Source organism: Sorex fumeus, unplaced genomic scaffold (assembly GCF_029834395.1).
Source record: "Sorex fumeus unplaced genomic scaffold, SorFum_2.1 ptg000005l, whole genome shotgun sequence".
NCBI classification, from domain to species: domain Eukaryota; kingdom Metazoa; phylum Chordata; class Mammalia; order Eulipotyphla; family Soricidae; genus Sorex; species Sorex fumeus.
The window spans coordinates 6722545-6750000 of record NW_026606062.1 but is presented as its reverse complement, the minus strand read 5'-3'; the positions used below and the strand labels follow the sequence as shown (position 1 = coordinate 6750000).

The 27456-nt window shown below is 48.7% G+C and overlaps 1 protein-coding gene across 1 annotated transcript in view; it reads right to left on the bottom strand.

Moving 5' to 3' along the window:
• The window catches only part of FBXO36 (F-box protein 36), a 109180-nt gene that overhangs the window by 8956 nt on the left and 72768 nt on the right, over window positions 1-27456 (bottom strand). Inside the window, exons 3-4 of the mRNA XM_056121415.1 lie at window positions 12048-12220; window positions 972-1161 (exon numbers count right to left, since the gene is read on the bottom strand). Coding sequence (XP_055977390.1) covers window positions 972-1161; window positions 12048-12220 — 363 coding nt within the window. The remainder of the gene's footprint in view (window positions 1-971; window positions 1162-12047; window positions 12221-27456) is intronic.

The window sequence follows — 27456 nt, the reverse complement described above, 5'->3', positions numbered from 1 at the left end:
TTAAATTTTTTTTTTTTTGCTTTTTTGGTCACACCCAGCGATGCACAGGGGTGACTCCTGGCTCATGCACTCAGGAATTACTCCTGGAGGTGCTCGGGGGACCATATGAGATGCTAGGAATCGAACCCGGGTCGGCTGCGTGCAAGGCAAACGCCCTACCCGCTGTACTATCACTCCAGCCCCAAGACTTACAAATTTTTGTGCTTGGGGTTTCAGTTATACAATGATCGAGTGTCAATCCCTCCACCAGTGCTCATTCTCCACCACCAATGACCCCAGTATCCTTCCACCCTCCCATCCCCCCCCATCCCAACCCTGCCCCCTCCAGTGCACTTGAATGCACCCGCACATTCAGGTTTAAATTGCCACCTATTGCCTCTTTTGCAAACCACCACACCCAAAAGGAGAGAGAGAGAGAGAGAGAGAGAGAAAGAACAAGGGGGAATGCCCTGCCACAGAGGCAGGGTGGGATGGGGGGGACGGGGGTGGGAGGGATGCTGGGACCCGTGGTGGTGGAGGATGGGCGCTGGTGGAGGGATGAGTACTTGATCATTGTATAACTGAAACCCAAGCACAAAAATTTGTAAGTCTATAACTGTACCTCATGGTGTTTCACTAATAAAAAATAACTAACTAAATAAATAAATTCCCTTCTGTTCTCTCTCTCCTTTTGGTTGCTGTGGTTTGCCAAAGATGCATTGAGTGACAATCATGTCGGGGGTCCTTTTATTTTTGGCGGGGGGGGGGGGGGGGGGGGGGGGGTGACCAGGGCGGATGACCAACGCAGTCCAGACTGTCTTGGGGAAAAAGAAAAAAAAAAAACAGGGGCCGAGCCACAGAAGACAACCAGAGGAACCGAGCAGGGATGTCACGGAACCGGCCCCCTTGAGTCAAACAAGGTTTATTCCGCTCCTGAATGGGATGTTTCAGCCCTGAGCCAGGTGTGCGCGCGAGGCGGGGCCCGGCCCTACGGCGCCCCCTGGCGGGTGGCCGCCCATGCCTCTGCCTCCGCCTCCGCAGCTGGCGCTGTAACTGCAGCTTATTGGTGAAGAAGAACATCTGCCTCCAGCCCACCTCGGCGGCCAGCGCCCTCATGTCCGGGCTCACGGTGTCGCAGGCGGCCCGCACGATCCTCTCCCAGAGCTCCTCACACTTGCACAACTGCAGGGGTGGGGGGTGGAGAGGGAAGAGGGGCGGGGTGGGGGGAGGGCTCGGTGAGGGTCAGGCCTTGCCCCTCCCTGCCTGGGCAGGGACGTCAGCATGCAGGATACGTCAGGGCCACTGCGACCCATGGCATCAAACCCATCATGGCCCATGGACTTGGCTCGCCAGGGCCACAACCAGGGCGAAGGTGCTCGCCAGGCGGGTGGCTGACTCCCTTTGATCCCTGGCATCACAGTCTTCCCACCCGCCCCCAACCCCACCAGGTGCCCACCCACCCCGCTGTCCCCACACCAGGGACTGCCTCGGACTCCCAAGAGGGAACCCGTCACAGCCCTGCCTCTCCTCTGCGACCCTCACGCCAGCCCCCTCCTTCTTCCTCTGCCTGCCACTGCCGAGAGCTCCTCCCCGTGAGCAGAGCAGGCCCTGTTTTTCTGTCTAGTATTTGTCATACATAACTTGGGGCTGGAGTGACAGCACAGCGGGTAGGGCATTGGCCTTGCACGCGGCCCACCGGGTACCCTGAGCACCGCCAGGAGTAACTCCTGAGTGCAGAGTCAGGAGTAACCCCTGAGCATCACCAGGTGTGACCCCCAAAAGAAATATCTATCTATCTATATATATGTATGTATATATGTGTATATATATGTCATAGCTTTTCAGTTATTTACAAATTGGAAAATATGTCACAAAGAATAAAATTTAAAAAAAAACCCTGAGTGCCCCAAAACAGATGACTGGTTAAAGAAACTTTGGTATATCTATACAATGGAGAACTATGTAGCTGTTAGAAAAGATGAAGTCATGAAATTTACATACAAGTGGTACTACATGGAAAGAATCATGCTAAGCGAAATGAGTCTGTCCCTGTCAGAGGGACAGACATAGAAAGATTGCATTCATCTGGGGGACATAAAGTAACAAAAAAGGAGATTAATACCCAAGAATAGCCGAGATCAGTACCATGAGGATTACTCCATGGCTTAGAGGTCAGCCGGGCATTCTAGGGGAAAGGGCAGCTCAGATAGAGAAGGGAGCACCAAATAAAGGGTGTTTGGAGGATCCTCCCAGGATGGGAGATGAATGCTGAAAGTAGACTATGGACCGAACATAAGTGCCATTCAATGCCTCTTTTGCAGACCGCAATACCCAAAAGGAGAGAGAAAACAAAAGGGAATGCCCTGCCACAGAGGCAGGGTGGGATGGGGGGATGAGGGGTGGGAGGGATACTGGGATCCGTGGTGGTGGGAAATGGGCACTGGTGGAGGGATGGGTATTTGATCATTGTATAATTGAAACCCAAGCACAAAAATTTGTAAGTCTACAACTGTACCTCATGGCGTTTCACTAATAAAAATATATAAAAAGAAAAAGAAAAAAATAATAAAATAATACGATGGCTGTGTGTAACTGGCCCGTAGCGGATGGCAGGTGTTACTTAGAGCCTTTGGTGCACGATGACGCCACCCTGGGGCATGATGGAGCACCCGGGGGTGGCCAGGGAAGCCATTCTCTAGGGAGACCCTTCCAGGGGCTTCTCTGGCTGGGACCCGGCACCCCTCTGGGCTCTGCACGAGACCACTGGCTTCCAAGCTGCCGTAATTAAGCATCTCTGGACCCAGGATTCTCCTTGTCTGATTTGTCTGCCGGGTGGCAGCCTTATGCATGACGGCTGTGAAGCACAGCCAGGGAGCTGGCACCCCCACCGTGTGAGCCCCTCCCAGCATGCACAGCACCCGAGGGTGGGTGATGCTCCCCCACTTCCTGCCAGTGAAACCACAGCAGAAACTAAGGGAGGGAGGGTGGTCAGGCAGGACATGGCGAGTGGCACTCAGGCTGCGTCTCCGCAGGTCCAGTGGGCACAACACCCCAAGAGCTTCACCCCACGAGGAGTCTGAGTGTCAGACACAAAAGCTGCTGTGACCGTGTGACCTGCTGGTGGGGGGGGACAAGGGAGGGGGTGTCTGTGATCTTGAGCTGTATCCCACCCATTAGTCTACCCTGCCAGGGCTGCTGGGGAGTGCTCAGGGCTTTTCTTTATTTCTGTCTTTCTCTCCTTTTAATTTTTTTTTGGGGGGGGGCTGGAGCAATAGCACAGCGGGTAGGGCGTTTGCCTTGCACGTGGCCGACCAGGGTTCTATTCCCAGCATCCCATATGGTCCCCTGAGCACCGCCAGGGGTAATTCCTGAGCGCAGAGCCAGGAGTAACCCCCGTGCACTGCTGGGTGTGACCCAAAAAGCAAAAAAAAAAAAAAAAAAAATTAATTTAAAAAAATAAAAATAAAATAAATTATTTTTTTTGGTTTCTTGGGTCCACCCCGCGGTGCTCAGGGCTTCCTCCTGGCTCTCCGCTCAGGAATCACTCCTGATGGTGCTCAAGGAACCACAGGAAATGCTGAGGATCGAACCGGGGTGGGCTGCGTGCAAGGCACACGCCCCGAGGGGTTTTCTGTTTTGTTTTGTTTTGTTTTTTGCTTTTTGGGTCTCACCCAGCGATGTTCAGGAGTTACTCCTGGCTCTACACTCAGGAATTACTCCTGGCGGTGCTCAGGGGACCGTATGGGATGCTGGGAATAGAACCCAGATCAGCCATGTGCAAGGCAAATGCCCTACCCGCTGTGCTATCACTCCAGCCCTCGGTGGAGTTTTCTTTGAAAGAGTCAGAGAATTTTTTTTTATTTGGGGATGAGAGTACTGAGGTCACACCCAGCAATGCCCAGGGCTTACTCCTGGCTCTGTGCTCAGGGGACTATATGGGTGCCAGGAATTAAAGCGACATTGGCCACGTATAAGAGCCTCTCCCCTGACCCCTCCCCGGTGCTAGAACCTTCAGCCCGGTGCTGTCTTTCCAACCTTGAGAGTGTTTCTAACGTATTCACTATATACTTGCAATTTAAAAGTGATTACAAGCTCCAAGGCCTGCAGGAGAGAGAAGGGAGGCTCCTTGGGATGAACCTCATTTAGGTGATTCCATCAGCTAACACAGAAGCTGGCATCGACTCAAACCATCTCCTGGCAGTTGGGGAGGGGGGAGGGGTGTAGAGATGCGGCCCGAGACTTGGATTAGATTCCTCAGCATCACAAAAATCAATGTATGGTGTCCTGAACTTGGCTGTCAGAAATGACTCATTGGACAAATATTTCAAAGAGGGTGGGCCCAGAGATGACACAGGGGATTGGGGTCCTCGCCGAGCATACGACTCACCCCAGCTGGGTCCTGGCACCCCATCCGGTCCTCTGGGCCCCACCAGTAGTGAGCCCTGAGCACAGCACCAGGAGTAACCCCTGAGCATCACCAGGTGTGGCCCAAAGACTCCTGTCATCTCATCCTACCGTCAGCTGTCCCCTGGGTCCCGTTTCTAGTTGCACTGATGCAGACCCCAAATGTAGGCACCAAATATAGTAGCAGGGGGCCACATGCAACCAGGAGACGCACCCACACCACATGGAGGACTGTCCCACTGCCCATACAAAATGGCTCAGGCCGAGGCATTTTTGTTTGCTTTAGTTTGGTTTGGGGTCACGCCCAGCGGTGCTCAGGGCCGACTCCTGGCTCTGCACTCAGGAATCATTCCTGGCATGCTTGGATTGAATCCCGGTCAGCCGTGTCCAATGCAAACACCTGCCCCACCACTGGACCATCGTCCCAGTTACTGGGCAATGGTTTTTTTTTTTTTTTACAACAGAGGTTGTGGGAGAAAACCCTGAAGTTGTGAGCAGGGGTTGGAGGGGTGATGGGGAACATTTGCAAAAGGGAGCTAAAATGTCTGCTGGAGGGGCTTCTGTTAAGCACATTTTATCCTAGACTTGAAGTTTTATTTTATATTACCAGTTGGTCTATGTAAAAAAAAAAAAAAAAAAAAAGCCCTCATCAAAGACTCCCCAGCCTGGGAACCCTTTAACTGGGCAGGTGCCGGGTTACAAGGAGGCCTTTATCCACACCCAAGGCTAGCTGAGTGTGGCGTGACTATACCGCCCCCTGGTGGTGGTGCACGAACTTAACAGACGCACAAACGTTCCGAGGGTGATCTCTCTAGGTCAACGCTCAGCTTTAGTCTCTTCGTGTGTGTGTGTGTGTGTGTGTGTGTGTGTGTGTGTTCATACCCAAGGTCAGTGAGAACAAGGGCCAGAAGGAGGACTGGCCCATGGTTGGAAACTTGCCACAAGTGAGGGAGGAGGGCAGTTAGGAAACAGAAGGGACCACTACAACAAGGATAGTCGGAAATGATCGCTCTGGACAAGAACTGAGCGCTGAGAGAAGGTAAAGGGACATGCACGATAACCTCTTAGTACCTATTGTGCAAATCATAATGCAAAAAGGAGAGAAAAAGAGAGAAGAAGAAGGAGGAGAAGGAGAAGGAGGAGGAAGGGAGGAGGAGGAAGAGGAGGAGGAGGGAGGCCAGGAGCAGGAGGAGGAAGAGAAGGAGTGGGAGGAAGAGGAGGAGGAGGAGGAAGAGGAGGAGGAGGAGGAGGAGGAGGAGGAGAATAGGAGGAGGAACAAGAGGAGAAGAGGAGGAGGAAGAAGAAGAGGAGAAGGAGGAAGAGGACAAGGAGAATAGGAGGAGGAAGAAGAAGAGGAGGAGGAAGAGGAGGAGGAGGAGGAGGGGGAGGAGGAGGAGGAGGAGGAGGAGGAAGAGGAGGAGGAGGAAGAGGAGGAGCCCTATGCCAACTGTCCCCAAAACTTCCCAACTAGAAAGTCGGATTTTCGCCGTATCTGTGGGGCGGTGTTCGGGCGACTCTGAGAGCATGCCCGTGGCCGCTCTGCTATTCGCTGGCAGACAGCAGGTGCCCGCTGTGGGTGGTGAGGGCTGACAGCCTCAAAGCACACGCCCCTTACTCCGAGGCTCCAGGCCCACGGCTGTCCCCATGTGGGGCCACTATCTTGCGTCATTGCATGTGTTTCTTCAGAGTGGGGATGCGTTGTGGTTTATGTAGGGAACACCCAGAGCACTGGAGAAAGGGCAGCAGCCAAGCCTGTCTGAGAGCCAGGACCGGGTTTCTAAGAAAGGATGATTTGGGCCCGAGAGACGGTCCAGAGCTTAAGGCACTTGGGTTGCACACGACCAAGCCCAGTTCAGATCCCGGGCACTCTGTAGGGTCCCCAAGACCACCGGGAAGCGATCCCTGAGCAGGTGCGGCCAAACTACCCCCACCCCTGGGAAAACATCAATTCATTATAAAGGACAATTGGGGGAGCCAGAGAAAAAGAATATGGGTAGGGTGTTCGCCTTGCACAGGCCAGCCCAGGTTTGATCCCTAGCACCATGTATGTCTACCAAGCTCTATCAGGAGTGATCTTAGAACACAGAGCCAGGAGTAAGCCCTGAGCACTGTCAGGTGTGACTCCCCACCACACACACACACACACACACACACACACACACACACACACACATACACACACAAAAAAATAATAATTTGGGCCAGAGGGATTGTCCAGGGGTTAAGCCTCTTGCTTTGCATGTGGACAGACCATGAATGGCTCCCAGTTCCACATGGTCCCTGAGCATTTCCTGGGGGCTGAGCACAGAGCTAGGAGGAGCCCCCATGTACCAAGTGTGGTTTGTTGCTTCTCCCCAACAAAAAATAAAATAAAATAAAAAATGAGAAAAACAAAAAAACCCTAATAACAAGATTGCCATCTCCATTTTGCCAAGTCACCCGGTTTGCTGCAGAGCACACCAAGCTTCCCTGAAGGCAGGGGCACCTCACAGCCCCCAGAGGAGGCATCACCCAGCTCCCAGTCAGCTTCCCGGGCTGTCCTCGCTCCCGTGTCATTGCCCTGGGGCCAGGGAGGACGTAGGGAGGCGGGTGACCAGGGCTCCTCTTTCCAGCAGGGGAGGTAACAATGGATGAGTCCTGAGTTGTTGTCTTTTGATGGATGAGGCCGATTTGAGAGAATTAATGGAGAGAGAGAAAGAGAAAAGAGAGAGAGGAGAGAGAGAGAGAGAGAGAGAGAGAGAGAGAGAGAGAGAGAGAGAGAGAGAGAGAGAGAGAATGGAAGCAGTGGGAAACTTTAAAAAATAGGAACCGGGGCCGGAGTGATAGCACAGCGGCTAGGGCGTTTGCCTTGCACGCGGCGGACCCAGGTTCGATTCCCAGCATCCCATATGGTCCCCTGAGCACCACCATGGGTAACTCCTGAGTGCAGAGCCAGGAGCATCGTCGAGTGTGACCCAAAAAGCAATAAATAAATAAATAAATAAATAAAAAATAGGAACCAAGGGCAGTGCAGAATCCCAGCTTGCCATGTAGGCCAGCCCGTGGCTTCTGTAGTGGCCACCTCGTGCTGTTGGCTGTGCGGGTCACAGAGGGTCTGGGCAGCAGGGGAGGCAGGGGAAGGGCTGACGCGGCTGTCAGTCTGAAATGGCAAGCAGTTAGGAAGCGAGACAACGGTGACAGGGCCTGGGAGGTGGGACAGGGGGGAAGGCGCTTTTGCCTTGCAAGCAGCCACCCCGGGTTCCGGCCCTAACACCACGTAGGGTCCCTGACCCCCTGAAGGCGTGACCCCTGAGCACAGAGTCAGGAGTCAGCCGTGAGCACTCCCAGGGGGAGCCCAACAAAACAACTATAAATTTAATAGAGATGAGACGAGTGGACCCCAGGGGGCAGGAGGCAGGTGGTAGCGGTCTGGCCTAACGCTTGGGGGATGGAGGTCCAAGGATTTGAACACAAATGACTTGCTAGCACATTCATCCCTCGGGGTTTCACACAGACGCTTCGTGAAGCGGTGAGATAAAGGGCAGGACGGCACGGGGCTACAAGAACACCTTCCAGCCCGAGAGGAGGCCAGAGGTCGTGGGAGGACAGACGACATTTGGACACAAACAGAAGTTTTCTCACTGTGGCAGGGAGCGAGTGAGTGACCTTGGGCGACTCTTGTCGTCCCCAGAACTGAGACTGTGAATCCCAGCGGCCTCCTGGGCGGGGAGGAGCAGAGTGGACATGAGTGACCCGGGGAGAAGCCACGTGCTCAGGGAGAGGACTGAGGCCCCCGCCCCACCCACACGGTCCCCTGAGCACCCCTGGGAGTGGTCCCCCAACTTAAGGAGAGGCTCCCCCACCAGCAACCCAAACCAACAGACCACATGAGGGATGAATACCATCTGCCTCCAGGAGCCCTGAATTACCAGGAAGCCCCTCACCATGCGTCCAGGATGGAACCCAGCGGCTGGCAGAAACTTCTAGCAGCAGCCCGCCTGTCGGCGTCATTGACATGTGAGTGTCTGACGATGAGCTTCTCGGCAAGGGCAGAATGTTGAAACTAGAGGAAGCCTGCCCAGTGGTGCTGGGGGTGATCAGAGTGACCCCCACGGGGCTCCGGAGGCCCAGAGGGGCCAGCGATGGAACCCACAGTCCAAACTCAGCATCCAGCCCATGAACCATCTCCCTGGGCCCCCGAGATTGTTTTGGTCTGGTTTTCGAGCTACACCCAGCCGTCCTCAGGGCTTACTCCTGACTCTGTGCTCAGGGATCACTTCTGGTGGGACTCAGGGGGTCATATGGGGTGCCGGGGTTCGAATGCGGGTTTGGCTGCAGCATGCAAAACAAGGGCCTTGCCCAGCCACATGTGCTAGGGGAAAAGGAAGCTCAGATAGAGAAGGGAGCACCAAATAAAGGGTGTTGGAAGGATCCTCCCAAGATGGGAGAAGCATGCTGAAAATAGACTATAGACCAAGCATGACTGCCACCCAATGCCTCTCTTGCAAACCACAGGACCCAAAAGGAGAGAGATAGAGAACAAAAGGGAATGCCCTGCCACAGAGGCAGGGTGGTATGGGAGGGTGAGGGGGTGGGAGGGATACTGGAACCCGTGGTGGTGGAGAATGGGCACTGGTGGAGGGATGGGTACTTGATCATTGTATAACTGGAACCCAAGCACAAAAATCTGCAAGTCTATAACTGTACCTCATGGCGTTTCACTAATAAAAAAGATAAATAAAATATAAGTGGAAATTATAGTAGAATAAACTTCCCTTTACCTACCAAAAAATCAAAACCAAACCAAAACAAAACAACAACAACAACAACAAAAAAAAAAACAAGGGCCTTGCTCATGGAACTCTCTTCCTGATGCTGGGAATAGAACAGTGAAAAGTGAGAAGAGGCCCATTAAGGTGAGGTTGAGTGGGTGGAATGAAGGTAATAAAGGGCCATCTGTATCTTGAAGAGAAGAGGAAAAAAGTTCAGAGTATCAATTTCAATGGTGTGGGTACTAATAGCGTTTGAGTAGCAAGCCTTCCAAATATAAGATGTCAAAAAAAAATATAAGATCTCTTCAAAAAGAGAAGCAGCCTGACCTAGTACTGAAGAAATCATCCACAGGTGTATTTAGGCGAAGACAAGAAATGAAATTTCAAAATATAAAGATATAAGCTCTCGATCTGACGCAGATGTGAGCAACAAAGCAGGAGTCTGTTAGGAAACCCCGGAGCTCTTTTCCAAGCCCACGTCCTCTCTTGAACACGCTTTGCTCTCCTTCTCTCCCCTCACAGTTCTCTAAGGGTAGGTCTTTACATAAAAACTATCGTACTTCAAAAAGAAAAAGGGAAAAAAAAAAAAGAAGAAAAACCAGAGAGTCTCATTTTGCCATATGTAAGTAAAATCCTTCGCTTCTACATTTATTTTTGGTATTTGGTCACACCCAGTGTGCTCGGGGCTTACTCTCTGGCACGCACAGGGCACCATAAGGGGTGCTGGGGATCTAACCTGGGTGAGCTGTGTGCAAGAAAGGGCCCTACCCACTGGGCTATCTCTCTGGCCCCTCCTTCTTTATTTTTTTCTTTAATTTTAATGATAAGAGTGATTTCCATAATTATGTATTATTGTTCTCCATTTGTAGGAGTAAATCAAGTAAAAGTGTTTATCTTTTATACTCTTTTATACTTATATATTCTTTTATATCTGAAGTAGTGCAGATTGTATCACTGAAGTGAATACTTAAAAACCAAAAACGGTGACCACATTCACATGGAAAGCACTGACTTTTCTAAATGAAAGATAGGCCATGGGACCAGAGCGATAGTACAGCAGGGAGGGTGTTTGCCTTGCACACAGCTGACCCAGGTTCTGTCCCCAGCATTCCAAATGGTTCCCCTGAGCACTGCCAGGAGTAATTCCTGAGTTCAGAGCCAGGAGCATTACCAGGTGTGACCAAGAAAGAAAGAAGGAAGGAAGGAAGGAAGGAGGAAGGGAGGAAGAAAGAAAGGAGGGAGGAAGGGAGGAAGGAAGAAGGAGGAAGGGAGGAAGGAACGATTAGGGAGTGAATCTTCTTGAAAGGCAAACATTGCATTTTTTCCTTTTTTTTTTTTTTTGGTTTCTGGGTCACATTCGGAGATGGTTAAGGGCTGCCCTCCACTTGGGATTTACTTCCGACAGTGCTGGGGCTTGAACCCACGGCTTTTGCATGCTAAGCACCTGTTCTGATCTTTCCAAGCCGTTTTCTCTGACCTGCTGTTCTTTCATCAATGGACTTTGCCCCCTACTCTCCTGTGACGTATCAGGCCTCTTCCTCTCAAAACCCAGAAAAAGTAACCTGCTTCTGAGATGCCAGGCAGAGGAATCAGCTTTAATCTGACCGCATCATCATACCTCTCTGCTCCGAGGCTCAGTGACACACTGATTTCTTCGCTGCTGTGTTTTTTTTGGCTTACTCCTAAATCTGCAGTCAGGGATCACCCCTGGCAGGGTTTGGGGACTCTGTGTGGTCCCGGGGATTGACCCTGGGTTGAACACGTGCAAGGTTAGCACCTACTTGCGGCACTAGCCCTCTGGCCCCGAGTTGTCCAGTGATTTCTCTTTGTGTACATGTCTCCTGCTATAGTAAGCGCCTCAAGGACAAGAATCACATCTCCACCTCCTCCTCCAGTTGGAACCCCGGTGACCATGAGCCTCTACAAGCATAGCCCGAGTATGCGGGAACCAGGACTTGGACTTTTACTTCAAACTGCCGGCACTGCCCGGCTCCCAGGTAACCTCTGACTCCGGAAGTCATGCCCACAACCCGCCCCCCAGCTCCATCTTTACAGCACACAGCCGCAGAGAAGAAAGGCCGCTGGGCGGCACCACAGCTCCCGGAGAATGCACCAGGTCCCCAAAAGAGCTGAGATCACTGGGAAGTCCCAGATGGGGTAGGTGCTGCATCCCGCCTCCTCCAGATGGAACCCTGGTGACCAGGAACCTCTACAAGCATAGCTTGAGTATGCGGGAACCAGGACGTTTACTCCAAACTGACATCTCCCTATATACAAAGTGATCAATGGAAAGTAAATCATCCAATGTTTCTCCCTGAAAATCAGGCTTAACTCTTATACAAACCACAACACCTGATAGGAGAGAGAGAACAAAAGGGAATGCCCTGCCACAGAGACAGGGTGGGATGAGGGGGGAGGGGGAGGGGTGGGATCCGTGGTGGTGGGAAATGGTCACTGGTGGAGGGATGGGTATTCAAAATAAATTAATTAATAAATAAAATAAAAAGAGTAAAAAATATTTTAAAAACAAGGAGAAAAAAAAAAGAATCACATCTCCTCTCTGTGGCTTCTGGATTGGGACCATGTCCATCACAAAGCAAGAATTCAACAAATGCTTGCTGTGTTAAAGGCAAATACTAAACCAACGCGATACTTATCAAAACAAAAGCACAAAAGCAGGGGTCGGAGAGAGAGAGTACAGCAGGCCGGGCACTTGCCTTGCATGCAGCCAACCTGGGGTCCACCCCTGGCACCAGAGAGGGTCCCTGAATCCCGCCAGGAGTGATGCCCAAAGGCAGAGGCAGGAGTAAACTCCTAGCACCATCGGGTGTGACCCCAGAATGGGAAGGGGGAAAATAAACAGCGACTTGAAGAGAGCCCCGCGGGAATTCTGCATCGACACAGAAGTGGTACCTTCGAAAATCTTTGTGACGTTTGCGAGAGCCGGGCGATGTCTTCGAGATCCAGGTACGCGAAGATCCTCAGGAGCAAACTGTCGGGGAGGCGTTCAAGGAAGTCAAATTTACCTTCGCATAAATTGCGGATATGTCCTAATATCCTGGCGCCAAAAGCTAAGGCAACTTGAACTGCAAAGAAGCCAGCAAACCCACGTGGTTATCAAGAGCGTGCTCAAGAAGATGACCATCATGAATAAAGGCACAAGCTTTGGGGAGACTCCCACCCCATCCCCCCCACCCCCCGCAGTGGGATGTCGCTGACCTGCCTTTGAGACTATGCCAATGTGTTGTTCCAGCTATCTGGAGGTCAGAGCAGGGGAGGAGTTTCTGGGGGTCGACTGTTCACTTTGCATGTTGGAGGTCTAGGGCTGAACCCTGGCACCGGATGGTCCCCTGAGCACCACTGAGAACCACTCCTGAGCATAGAACCAAGAATACCCCCAAGCACCACTGGTTGTGGAGGACCAACCCCCCCCCCAAAAAAAAACACAATTGTCTGGAGCTCAGAATCTCTTAGGGACATTCAGGGCTTGATTTGCACCCCTTGATCTTACCAGTACCAAGTTATAGTAGAGAAAACTCACTTTCAGTTTTGACATCTTCCTCCTCCACTTCATCTTTCCTCCCTTCCCCCCCCAATCCCTGGCTAGGAAAAATTGCAAGTTCACAAGGATTTCTGTCTCCTCTCCTCCCCCCAAAGTGGGTGGGGACACAGCCAGAGCTCTTCACTGGGGGAGGTTTGGCTTCTTCCATTGCTGAAGGTCATTTCATTTTTCTACCAAATTCCCCCTCCTTTTTCCACACTCTTTCATCCTCTTTCCATAACAAGGGGGAAAAAAATAGAGGCAAAGAGGAAAAGAGAGGAAGAGTTCGTGAAAATTGTCTTTTTTTTTTCTGCCTAATATTTGTCATAGCTTTTCAGTTTTTTACAAATTAGAAGAAGGGCTGGAGCGATAGCACAGTGGTAGGGCATTTGCCTTGCATGCAGCCAGCCCAGCCAAGCCGGGTTCAGTTCCTCCGCCCCTCTCGGAGAGCCCGGCAAGCTCCTGAGAGTATCTTGCCCTCACGGAAAAGCCTGGCAAGCTACCCGTGATGTATTCAATATGCCAAACACAGTAACAACAAGTCTCACAATGGAGACGTTACTGGGCCTGCTCGAGAAAATCGATAAACAACGGGAGGACAGTGCTACAATGCAATGCTACAAATTGGAAAATATTTCACAAAGAACAAAACAATACAATGGTCTACCCAAGTACAGAGTTGAATAAAGATTTTTTTTAAAACCCATATTTCCTGAATTACTAAGAAATGGTTACTATCAATCAATGTAATCAGTGGCTGAATAAATAGCAGAACTCTTATATTTAAATTAAAAAAAAAGAAATGGTTTATTAAACGGAAAAATATTTGGAAGGATAGTATCTCGCCCGCATGGCAGAGCCTGGCAAGCTACCCATGACGATATGCCAAACACAGTAACAACAAGTCTCAAGATGGAGACGTTACTGGGCCCACTCGAGCAAATCAATGAACAACGGGAGGACAGGACAGGACATATTCAAATTTTAATTATGTTTGAATCTGCACGTATGTTTTATTATCTTCCTTTCACTTATCTGCATTTTCTTATCTTTCAAAAAATCCAATGCCAATATAATTATTTAGTTATTTACTTAATTTATTTATTTGGGACTGGGTGGGGGGCCTGCACCTAACTGTGCTCAGGGCTTATTTCTGGTTCTGTGCTCAGGGATCGCTCTTGGCACTGCATGTGCTCAGGGCCACGTACTGGGGTTAAAATCAATGTCATTCATGAGCAAGGAAAGTGCCTTTTCTCTGTACGATCTCTCCAGCTCCAAGTTACACAATCCGTTCCAAAGCAGAGAAATGGATGGAAACCACCAGCTTCAAATTTCCATCTTGTTCAAACTCCCACTGATGCTGGCAAGGGAAATTCCACACAGAACATCTCCTTGGCAAAAGCTCTAAATAGGTAAAAACCGAATTTAGCCGCAAACAGTAAAGCATGTGACTGAAAGAATCAATCCTGGGACCTTCAAAGAACGGAGCAACTTTGGAAGATAAACTGGTATCCTTCACCACGAAAACAGATGACAAGAAAAGGTCTCCGAAAATGTAGGAAAAAAACTAATTCATATAATTCTCATACCTGGTTGAGAATAAAAATTTCAAGGAAATGGGCTGGAGCCATAGTACAGCGTTTGCCTTGCATGCGGCGGACCCGAGTTCAATCCCCGGAATCCCATATGGTCACCTGAGCACTGTCAGGAGTAATTCCTGAGTGCAGAGCCAGGAGAAACCCCTGAGCATCCTTGAGTGTGTGACCCCAAAAGAAAAAAAAAGTTAAAAAAATTCCAGGGAAAAAATAATAAAAGGAAACTTCTTTACTTTTTTCCTTTTTTTTATCTTGCTGGTTGATTTGGGGGCTGCCCTGAGCTGTGCTAAGGGGCTTCTCTCAGCAGGTGCTCCCAGAGGTTCTGCGGATCAAACCCAGGCCTCCTGCATTTCTCTCTCTCCAGCCCAGAAAAGGAAGCTTCTTTAACCTGATATAAGATAAGCACCAAACACGCAAGCATTGCAGCATCAGTAACGACAATGTGGAACCAGACCACGTGGGTCACTACTGGCCAAGCACACACGTCTGCTGGGCCTATTGACAGTGTATGTATCAGGTATGAACATGAATGTGGATACACCTGGAGACATTTGATCCTCACAGAAACTGAGGATGGGGTACACAATGATTTCCCTCTTCCAGAGAGATGAGTAGGGAGGGAGTTGTCCAGGGTCTCTGCGTGAGGGGGAGGGAGAAGAGGAGTGACCCGAGCATCCAGCCCCCCAGAACACTCCTGACCAGGGAAGCCCGGGTCCAGGGGGGTCTCAGGGTCAGGCAGGAACACAGGAAGTGTCCACTGGAACCAATTTCCATCAGCATTGTTTTGGATGTCAGATCAAGAAGCAAAAAAAGAAGCTCTTCAAGCCCATGTTGTCCCTTGGACACGCGTCTCACTTGCCTGATGACTGTTTCTTTGTCTCCCTATTCCTGTTCCGGAAAAGTCTTTTTCTCTATTGAACACACTTCTCCCTTTCTCTCCCCTCACATCTTTTCTAAGTAAGCTTTAGTAAAATCTACCTTGCTGGGGGGTCAAAACGATAGTACAGCGGGTAGGACATTTGCCTTGCATGTGGCCGTCCCGGGTTCGATTCCCGGCATCCCATATGGTTCCCCAGCACCGCCAGGAGTGATTCCTGAGTGCAGAGCCATGAGTAACCCCTGAGTATTGCTAGGCATGACCCAAAAAGCAAAAAAAAAAAAAAAATCTACCTTGCTGGGGCCGATAAGGCGCTTGCCTTGCACGCGGCTAACCTGGGTTCCATCCCTGGCACCCCATATGGTCCCCCGAGCCCTAGCAGGAGTGATTCAGGAATAAACCCACCGGATGTGGTTTAAAACCAAAAAAAATTTTTTTTAAAGATATAACAGGAACAAACAGATATTCCACACAAATTTAGAATTCGACTCGATTTTTACCTCACAGCAATATGTGTGCTAGCCCTTTGAGCCATCTCCCCAGCCCCCAAAAGGTTCTATACTTATTTTCAGTGGGCTGTGGGGCCCATAGCCCATGGTGCTCAGTGCTTACTCCTGATTCTGTGCTCAGGGGTTTCGCCTGGCAGTGCTCAGGGGACCATAGGCAGTGCTGGAGATTGAATCAGAATCAGTCATGTGTCGAAACTTGTTGGGCCTCACGGGATGGGGGTGGAGCCGGGCCTGTCCTCCTTACCCCAACGAGACCCCAAGTCATCGCCCACGAACGGCCTCTCTGGCTCCTGATCAAGCTGCTCAACGGCCATGATCCCAGAGACTCAGGAGCAAATCTCAAAACACAGTGGCTTTTGGCAGAAAACCCTCCAGATTTAAGTGTTAAAATTTCGGAATTTCAAAATCACATGGCCCTACTGCAGCCACGCGACATCATAGGTTATTCATAACCAGCAATAGAACACAAATTGTCTACTGTTGCCTTTTCGGCAGATCTGAGTGTTGTGGTAAAATCTCAATTAATAATGGTGGGTCTGGTGTCGAAATATTGAATATGATCAAAGTAGAGAGAGTAAAATGTGGAAATCATCTGCCCCACAGGTAGGGGGAGGGTGTGGGGTGGGGTTATACTGGGGTTTTTGGTGGTGGAGAATGGGCACTGGTGAAGGTACGGGTGTTTCACTGTATGACTGAGACTTAGACCCGAAAGCTTTGTAACTGCTCTCATGGTGATTCAATAAATAAAATTATAAAAAATGAAAAAAATAAGGTGGAGTTCATGCACAATTCAATCAGCTAATCAGTGGCTGAATAAATAGCAGTACTCCTACATTAAAAAAAAAAAATCAGTCACGTGCAAGGCCGCATTCACCCCTATTCTCTCCAGCCCAAAAAGTTCAATTATTTTACTAAAAAAAATTATTACAACACTATGATGTAACAAGTTGTTCATAATACAGTTGTTTTAGGCATTAAATGTTCTAACACCAATTCCACCACCAGTGTGACAATTCAGTTCTTGACTACAATAACAGTATAGGGGCTGGCGCGATAGCACAGCGGGTAGGACGTTTGCCTTGCACGCGGCTGACCCGGGTTCGATTCCCAGCATCCCATATGGTCCCCTGAGCACCGTCAGGGGTAATTCCTGAGCGCAGAGCCAGGAGTAGTAACCCCTGTGCATTGCCGGGTGTGACCCAAAAAGAAAAAAAGAACAGTAAATCTTTTAATGTATATTAAATGTTTTGAATTTTAAGGATCTACAAAAAAAAAAAAGAGGAGAACTACACCATGCTTGTGTTGGGAAGACCCAAGGATGACCATTTCCCCCAGAATAATCTAGAAATTCAATTCAGTTCCAACAAAACTCTTGACAAGTGCTTTGCTGTTGTTCGCTGGTTTGATCATGGCGCCTCATACTGAACTTCACATATGTGGAAATCATCGAACCACACCCCAAACCCTCATCAGGGATCTCCTGTAGCTCTGCCAGTGATCTTCCTTTTTTCTTGTGGTTTTGGGGTCACAACCAAGGGTGCTCAAGGGCTACTACTTCAAGCCGTGTGCACACATTTCACAAGATTACTGAAGATTTACTGTTGCAAAAAATGGAAACCACCTACGCAGCCTCAGTAAGGAGATATGATCTAATCAGGCATAAAAAAACCCAACCCATTGAAATGAATGAACCATATCTTTACAAAGGGATAAATCTCAAAAATTGCTTCATGCTAACACAAAGTTGAAAAAAACATATAGCACATATTTTTATAAAGTCTTTAATATATTTATAAAGTTTTTAACCGATAAAAACAGAATGTATTATTTATACATTTGTAATTATATATGAATCATTGGAATCATATCAATTTTTAAAAAGTTAATAGAAGGGAATGGATGGAAAATTGAGGAATAGAAATGTAGTATATATTTTAAATATATTAAGGAGCTGACATACATGATTTTCATTTTATCACCATGCATAATAAAACTGGAGTGATAAAAATGATTTTTAAAAGTAAAGTAGCCCAAAGAAAAGAGGACACAAAATTTAAAACCTCTCCAAAAAATTTAAAATGCACAGTACATTCTCTGGTCACATGTAACTGAGTTTCATATCAAGAGGAACAAGGGGTGCAGTCATCCCAAATCTCCAAACTTCTAGAAATTGAACAAAATGTTTCTAACCAGCCTATGATGCAAAGAAGAAATCCATGGGAAAATGTTTAAATATTTTAAGCTGTGTTAGGGAGAAAAAAAAAAGATACAGCTTATCAAACTTACAGCTACTCCTAGAACATTTTTGAAACCAGCCCTAGTATACTGACAAGAGAATTGAGGTTTCCAAGTTTGGGAGAGTGTGGTGTTGAGGGTGGGACCATTGGGGTTATTAACTCTTTAGTGGTTGGTGTGGTGAGGTCACATTTACCACCAAAACAGAAACACTTATACTGTTGTAAACCATTGTTGCCTCCGCTTAAAAAAAAAAAAAGAAAAGAAAAGAAAAAGAAAACCAAAAAGCTTAAAGGGGAAAAATAGCTGAAACACCTTTTTATTGCAACGAGTCAGGTACAAGCAACAAATCAAATATTAGGAAAATAGTAGGCAGAGTTATAAATAACAGAACTTAACAATATAAATAAGGTAGAGAATCCCAATGAGCTAAAAAAAAAAAAATCAATAAAATGAATTTTTCCCCTAGCAAATGAAGAAAAGAGGGTGTTTGCCTTGCACACAACTGGACCTGGGTTCAATCCCTGGCACCCCTCTTAGCCCCCTGAGCCTTACTGGAAGTGACCCCTGAGTGCAGAGCCACGCGTAAGCCCTGAGCACCACCAGGCAGCCCCAAAACCATGACTGGGAGGAGAAGAAAGGAGAAAGTGCAAACCCCTAGAATTATCCTAGGCCAAGAAGAAACCCGGCCCTGCAGAGGTTGTCCTCACCAGGGAGAGAGGCTGCCCCAGAAGCTCACCAACACATCGGAGCAGGAAGTGAGGTGAACATACAGGCGGTTTCCTCTGTCAGGGCTCTAGCTGTTGTTTCCTGTGCTTTGGGACGTAGGCTCGACACAAGCTGTGTGGAAAACGTTTAAGAGAGAGGCACAGAACACAGAGAATGGGGCTGAAAAGATAGTTCAGCAAGCAGGGCCCTGCACAAGGCCCACCAATGTTCGATCCCTGACATCCCATCTGGTCCCCAACGTCTGCCAGGAGTGATTCCTGCGTGCAGAGCCAGGAGTAAGCCCTGAGCACCGCTGGGTGTGGCTCAAACAAACCCTCCTCACCACCACCACCACCCCCCTCCCCCAGAAAAGAAAGAAAAGAAAAAGGAAAACCACACAAGATATAAAAAGTCTTCCCGACCACTTCCTCACGCCCCCCTACTGGAAGGATGACCAGGAACTGCTACTGATGGTGTCTAGGGAACTGCAGGATCAAAGGAAGGAAGTTTAGCCTAAAACCTTTCCCGACTGATTTTTACTATATATTTTTCCTTAAAAAAAAAAAATCCCAAGAGAAGAAAAGTGCCTGTCATAGAGGTAAACTGGGGGAGGCAGGGGTAGGTGAAGGGAAACTGGGGGACACTGGTGGTGGGAAATGTACACTGGTGAAGGGACGGGTGTTGGAGCATTGTATGACTGAAAGCCAATCATGAAACAGCTTTGTAACTGCATACCTCACGGTGACTCAATTAAAAATAAAATGAAATTAAAATTAAAATGATATTAAAAATGCCAGGTGAGGGACCAGAGTGATAGTCCAGCAGGGAGGGTGTTTGCCTTGCACGCAGGGTTCGATTCCCAGCATCCCATATGGTCCCCCGAGCACCGCCAGGAGTAATTCCTGAGTACAGAGCCAGGAGTAACCTCTGATCATTGCTGGGTTTGACCCAAAAAACAAACAAACAAACAAACAAACAAAACCAACAGGAGGTGATAAAAAGTGATTTAAGAAGAATCTTGCCCAGATCTGCTTATCCTGTTCTAGATTGCAGAGACAGACTCCCAGCTGCCCATGGCTGGGCGCTCTGCACCTCACTTTCTGTGTCCCAGTGGCCCACTCTGACCCCCATTCCCTGCCCAGCTCTGCAGAAACTCCTGCTGAAGGCAGGCTGCATGAGATCATGACGGTCCAGGTCAAGGACTGAGGTATTAGAAGGCCCTAGAAAGAAAGTCATATTCATGGCAGAGGACTGACCCCAGAGTTCAGGCCAATATTGCCAAGTTTGTAGTACATCTTGTCAGAGTTTCAAGATAGTCTCCATTTTTTTTTGGGGGGGGGTCACACCTGGCAATGCTCAGGGGTCACTCCCGGCTCTACACTCAGGAATCATTCCTGGCAGGGCTCAGGGGACCACATGGGATGCTGGGAATTGAACCTGGGTCGGCCGAGTGCAAGGCCAACGCCCTCCCTGCTGTGCTATCGCTCCAGCCCTGATAGTCTTCATTTCAAGCATTCAATTGTCCCTTGAAACATCCAGCGTCCACAGGCTGGGGGCGGGGGTGCTTTGATATCTAAGGGAGCTCCCCGTTGCCTTACAAAGGCAGTAGCAGAAGTCGGGAATTTTTTTTTCTTTTAGTTTAACTATTGAATGTGGGTCCTGGGTTTACAGCAGTGTTGGGTCTTGTGACTTAGATAACCCGTCTCTACATCACAGATGAAAAACAAAACCCTTTGTTGTTTGGTTCAAACGAATCATTTTGTTTTATCTCAAGGACGTCCATGGATTTGCCCAAATGTTAGCCATTAACAATGCATTCAAATATCTAAGCAAGCAGCTGTGTGTGTGTGTGTGTGTGTGTGTGTGTGTGTGTGTGTGTGTTAGGGGAGGTTAGAGGGACACAGTCATCTGTGCTCAGGGCTTGCTCCTGGCTCTGCACTCAGAGATCCCTCCTGATGGGGCTCAGGGGCTCCTGTGCGGTGCTGGGAATCAAACCCAAGTGGGCCGCCTGTAAGACAAGCATCTTACCTGCTAAACTATCCCTCCAGCCCCACAACCAGTTTGAAAATGGACACAGGTTGGAAGACAACGAATGCTTTTCAGGGGATGAAACAAATCTATGAGTCAGCACATTCAACTGAATTGATATAGGTATATTGTTGCCTTTGATTAAATTATAAAATATGTTTCTTCTAGTTAATGTTCTGGCTGTTCCTACTTATCTAACTTGGAGAAAGTCCAGAGATGTTTCCTCTGGTTTTTAAAGGTCAAAGAAAAAAAATTCAATTTTCACGGACAAAAGAACAAAGAAGACAAACAGGCAAATTACATAAAGGAACAAAATGAACAGGACGGGGTGTGTAACTTACTAGTTACCCAGAAAATGTTAATTAGATATGATACTATTTTCACCTCTGACTGAGAAAGAGAGGGAGGGAGAGCAGCGATTTCTTTTTTTTTTTTTCTTTTTGGGTCACACCCGGTGATGCACAGGGGTTACTCCTGGCTCTGCACTCAGGAATTACTCCTGGCGGTGCTCAGGGGACCCTATGGGATGCTGGGAATCAAACCTGGGTCGTCTGCGTGCAAGGCAAACACCCTACCCGCTGTGCTATCACTTCATCTCCAGCAATTTCTAATTAGTGGTGGCAAAGGTGGGGAAAAAGTCCTTATATCAGGTTGAAATTGGTATAATTAATCTAGCAGGGTTTGGGAGCAATTTGTAAATAAGTATACAAAATGATTGGTCTTTTTTGGTGTAAGTTTTGAATTAATCAAAGTTGAAATACTGTGACATCAAAATATTAATGCTGTCTCATTTTTATGAAATAATATAAGACTTCATTGATTGAAGTAATATAAGTCGCCCAACCCCCAATTCTTCCTACACAGTTTAAAAATGAGTGTAGGTATAAGGTAAAATGACACTTGTAATGGTAGGTGGCATTTATAAGGTGGTCGCAATGACTAACAGAAATACATCCCATCCTTTTCAAAGTTAACCTTGAATTACACACGACTTTCAAGAATTCACCCAGCAAATAAGATATTTCATATCTATTAACATGCGTAATATATACATCCTTGGACTTAGCAATTCCATATCTGAGAATCAATGTAATGACACTCACGTAAGTGTGTGCAAAGATAAATACATCCTGAGTTGTGCTGACAGGATTTTCTTTTGAATTGTTGTCAGTACCACTCCTTGCAGTCTTGGGGGTGAGATGGACACACAGTGCCGGGGGCTGAACTCAAAGTTCCACACGCGCAAGGCATCTGCTCTGCCACTAGCCACATCCCAGCCCCTAAAGAACTTTGAAAATTTCAACCAATTGAAGATTGTGTATGTGTGCAACGGAATACTGTGAAATCTTGGGAGGCGGGGGGAACATCAAGAAGTAAGGTGTTCTTCCACCTTTTACCCCCCGGGCAGCAAGACAGTGGCCACCTCGGAGCTTATAGGAAAGCCAGGTATGAGCTGGCGGTGACGGGGCAACTACAATTTCATGGGAAGGGGCGGGGGGCGTTCCTGGCTCACCCTTGACGCCCTATTGAGGTCACGAGTTGCCCCCCAAGGCGGCTCTCCAGCACGGCCATGGCTCCAGAGCCACAGAAACCAATCTCGTAATTATCTGGCTCTTGGCAGAAATCCCTCCAGACTTAGTAAGCAAAATATCAGAAATCAAAAATCATGCGGCCGCTATTGCGGCCACACGACATTGTATTATGGTCCTCAGAAAACAAATTATTTCACAATGACTTTTCAGCAGTTCTGATTGTTGGGTGTAGACTCTAAACAATAGTGGTGCATCTTTTGTCGAAGTGATGAATGTGATCAAAGTAGATAGAGAGTTAAGTGGGGTTCATCTGCCTCACAGGCATTGGGAGGGGTGGGAGGGGGGTATATTGGGGTTCTTGGTGGTGAAGGATGAGTACTGGTGAAGGGAAAGGTGTTTGATGGTTGCATGACTGGAACTTGAACCTGAAGACTTTGTAACTTTTCCCACAGTGATTCAGTAAAAAAGAAGTAGGGTGTTTCTTTATAGATATTAAGAGAGAACTGTGCACAATATACAGATTTTAAAAAAATTTTAAGAAGTGGGCTGGATGGGGCCAGAGTGATAGTACAGCAGTTAGGGCACTTGCCACGCATATGGCTGACCAGAGCTTAATTTTTGGCATCCCATATGATCCCCTGAGACCTCCAGAAGCAATCCATGAGCACAGAGTCAGGAGTCAGTCCTAAGCGTAGCTGGGGGTGGCCCCAAGACAAACAAGCAAACAAACAAAAGAACTGGGCTGTAGAGATAGTACAGGGTTTGAGGTGGTTGTGTTGCAGTCAACCTATTTTGATATCCAACACTGCATATGGTCCCCGAAACACCACCAGAAACGTCCCTGAACATAGAGCCAGGAGGAACCCCTGAGCACTGCTTGGGATGGCCCAGAAATGAAGGGAGGGAGGGAGGGAGGGAAGACGGGAGGAAGGGAGGAAGGGAGGGGGGGAGGGAGGGAGAGAGGAAGGAAGGGAGGGAGGGAAGATGGGAGAAAGGAAGAAAGAAGGAAGGAAGGGAGGAAGGAGTTAAAGTCTCTATTTTTAATAAATAAACAATTCAAACCAGAAAATTCAAATGCAAATGAATCTGTTCATAGCGATTCTCTTGGGAATGCAGTCAGGAAGAAGAGGGGCATTTCATTATTCATTTTTAAAAATAAAAACTGAACCTCACGGGAAGGGGGGCGTTCCGGTCCGTCCTTCACGCCCTACCGAGGTCACCAGTTGCCCCCCACGAGCGGCTCTCCAGCACGGCCACAGCCCCAGAAGCACAAGGACTTAATGCAGAACCCAGCAGCTTGGAGCAGAAAAGTGAAAGGACTATGCGTTAATCCAGGCCATCATGTCTGTCCGGAGGGGAAAGGGTGTTGCCCCAGTCGCCTTCTCCTCTCTGGAAAGAAAGATGGCGGCCACATGGGTGGTGGTGAATCTTTTATTGAAACAATGAATCTAATCAAAGCAGATAGAGTGTTAACTAGAATTCATCTGCCTCACAGGGACGGGGAGGGGTGGGGAGTGGGGTTTTATTGGGGTTCTTCATGGTAAAAAATAAGTATTGGTAAAGGGAAATGTGTTTGATATTTGCATGACTGAGACCTAAACCTGAAAGCTTTGTAACCTTTCCCACAGTGATTCAATTAATAAAAAAATAAATAAATTTTAAAAAAAACTGTTAAGAGTTAGCATTTAAATGTCATCAAATGCTGGTCATATTCTAAGGGTTTCAGTCAGTCAGTCAGTCCTCTTAGGGACCCTCCCAGGTAGATGCTTCTGTTGCTATTTTCATTGTCTCCATTTGAGGAAAACTAAAATTCAGAGATGGGAGCATTTGCCTACAGTCACTTGCCTGGTGGGTTTCGAAGCAGAGTTGAGCAGAGATCATTTGTGTCCGGTAATCATCAATGGGCTAGCAATTCTCTGCAGCTTTGACTTTCAAAGGAAGGAATGAATGGGACCAGAGAGACAGAAGAGAAGTTAAGGACCTTTCCTTGTCAGCAGCCCACTCGGTCCCTGAACATTACAAGGTCTCCCGAGAACCACCAGGAGTGATCTCTGAGCACAGACCCAGGAAGAGCCCCTGAGCACCTCTGAGTGTGGCCCCCTGCAAGCCCAACCTCTGCTCTCAAGAAGGAAGGCAGTGCTACCCAGAGAGACTTGTGAACCCCAGAAATGAAAGACAGCCTGTAGCGCTAGGCACTCACGCCAGGGCTGCACCTCTGACCCCTGAGACAACGCTGGGCTAAGTCTCCTAATGGGTGCTCGTTTGTGCAGCATCTCAGCCGCAGGAAGTCAGACGGTCATTCATTCCCAGCTTCAGGAAGATGAATTCTGCTTTCAGAAATAAGGGATAGTTCATTTCTACTTAGAAAGTTTGCTGTCTGGGGGGCCAGAGAGGTAGACAGCGGGTTGGACACAGGTAGGACGTCTGCTGCCCACCCAGGTTGGATCCCCCATCCCACGTGTGGTTCCCTGAGCCTGACAGGAGTGAGCCCTGAGCACAGAGAGAGGAGTGAGCCCTGAGCACCACAATGATGTAAGCCAAAAAAATGAAAATGAAGAAGGAAGAGGAGAACGAGAAGGTAAAAGAGGAGGAGGGGGAGGGGGAGGAGGCGGAGAAGGAGGAGGAGGAGGAGGAAGAGAGGAGGAGGAGGAGGAGGAAAGGAAGGAGGTAGAGGAAGGAAATGAGGAGGAGGAGGAGGAGGAAGAAGAGGAGAAAGAAGAGGAGAAGGAAGAGGAGTAAGAGAAAGAGGAGGAGGAGAAGGTAGAGAAGGAGGAGGAGAAAGAGGAGGAGGAAAAGGAAAGAGGAGGGGAGGATAAAGAGAAGGAGGAGAAGGAGGAGAAGGAGGAGTAGAAGGAGGAGGAGGAAGAGGAGACAGAGGGGCAGGAGGAAGAAGAGGAGGAAGAAGAGAAGGAGGAGGAGGAGGAGGAGGGGAGGAAGCGGCTTGATTTCGGTCCTCTCCCACCTCCCCAGTCCCCAGGCCAGCATCTGTGGCTGGGACCCTGTGGAGCGAGGCTGTCACACGGTGATCAGCTTCCACTCAGACAGCTGCAGGTGTTCTGACAAGGAGGAGGAGTTTGGGCCTGAACGTCCAGGGCTGTGCGGGCAGTTATGGACAGAGTCAGGCGGAGACTTCCGGCAAGGCCAGGAGGGAGGCGGCCCACCGTGCCAGCCCCTCGGTCCACAGCAAACTCGCCCCGGTGTTAAGTCACGCAGTCTGTGTTTTGCTTTGCAGCCTAGCAGATTAATAACAGAGCAATATGATTGATTTCTTTAGTGCAACTTACTAGCACCCGGGATAGAAAACCATGAATAAGTTCTGGGCCAGAGAGATGGTACGGTGGGCAGGGGCCCTTGCCTGGAGCACTGTGGGGTCCTCAGAGCACCAAGAGTGACCCCTGAGTGCAGAGTTTAGGGGTCACACCTGAGCACTGCTGGGTGTGGCCCAAAGAAAGAAAGAAACAAAAAAGCTTTCTGTAAGGGATACACTGCACCAAGGGGAGGGATGCCTAGCTTCGCCTCAGCCCCACCCGGAGCCCAGGCAGAAGAAGGGCAGAGAAGGAAAGAAAATGGGGGAGGAAGAGACAGACAGGAAGCAAAGGGGAGTTGGGGGATCTGGGCCAGGGGGTGGGGTGTGTGTGTAAGGGGGGCATCCACACACACAACCCACACGCTCAGCTGCACTGGAAACAAGAGCCAAACTATAACCAAGATTCAAAATGTACTTGTCCGGGACTGGAGAGATAGCACTGTGGGTAGGGCGTTTGCCTTGCACGCAGCCGACCCGGGTTCGATTCCCAGCATCCCACATGGTCCCCTGAGCACCACCAGGAGTAACTCCTGAGTGCAGAGCCAGGAGTAACCCCTGTGCATCGCTGGGTGTGACCCAAAAAGCAAAAAACAAACAAAAAAATTGTGCCTGTCCAACCAATCATAGAGGGAAATATATGTATATATATTTTCATATATATATACGAAAGTTCACATCACTCAACCTTTAACAACATGCTATGATAATCCTAAAGAAGGTCTTTTTTTTGGGTGGGGGGGTCACACTGGGCGATGCACAGGGGTTACTCCTGGCTCTGCACTTAGGAGTTAGTCCTGGTGGTGCTCAGGGGACCAAATGGGATGCTGGGAATTGAATCCGGGTCGGCCGTGTGCAAGGCAAACGCCCTCCCCACTGTGCTATTGCTCCAGCCCCTCCTAAAGAAGGTCTTAATGGCCCCTGCCAAAATAGAACAATCTTCACACTGTTCCCTCTATGGATACTTTTTTTGTAGCACTTTCAGCAGTTTTTCATAACAAACAATACAAAATATATTATTTCGGTTGTGCGTTGGGACAGGACTTGGGGCTTGGGATGGGAGCATCCCAAATACGGTGGTGGGAAGGTGTTATGGTGGTGGGATTGGTGTTTGGATATTAAATGTAATCAAATACTGTGAACTACCTTATAAAATAAAAAAAAATTAAAAGTTAAAAAAAATGGTGCCTGTCGGGGCTGGAGCAATAGCACAGAGGGGAGGACGTTTGCCTTGCACATGGCCGACCGGCGTTCGATTCCCAGCATTCCATATGGTCCCCATGCATTGCCAGGAATAATTCCTGAGTGCAGAGCCAGGAGTAACCCTTGTGCATCACCGGGTGTGACCCAAAAAGCCAAAAAAAAAAAAAAAAAACATGGTGCCTTGGGGCTGGAGTGATAGCTCAGCGGGTAGGGCATTTGCCTTGCACGTGACTGACCTGAGTTCGATTCCCAGCATTCCATATGGTCCCCAAGCATCGCCAGGAGTAATTCCTGAGTGCATGAGCCAGGAGTAACCTTGTGTATCGCTGCGTGTCACCCAAAAAGGAAAAAAAAATCATGGTGCCTTAACAACAATTTGTTTCCATTACTAAGGGTGGGAGATGGCTCAACAACCACGCAGGAGGTCCAGACTCAGGGTCTCCGAGTAACCCCTTAGCAAAATAAAAACAAACAGGAAAAAAGTAATAATTTTTTGTTTGTTTGTTTTGTTTGGAGCCACAATCTGCGATGCTCAGGTGTGATTCCTGGCTCTGCACTCAGGAATTACTCCTGGAAGTGCTCTGGGGTCCATCAGGGAGGCTGGAGATCAAACCCGGATTGGCTGTGTGCAAGGCAAGTGCCCGACCTGCTGTACTATGGCTCCAACTTCAGAAATTAATAAAATTTTTGAAAGGAAAAAGACCTTTGAATTGCCTGGGCAGTGTGGTTTCATTGTATTGGTTTTCGGGTCCACATCTGACTTACTCCTGGCTCTGCACTCACGGATTAC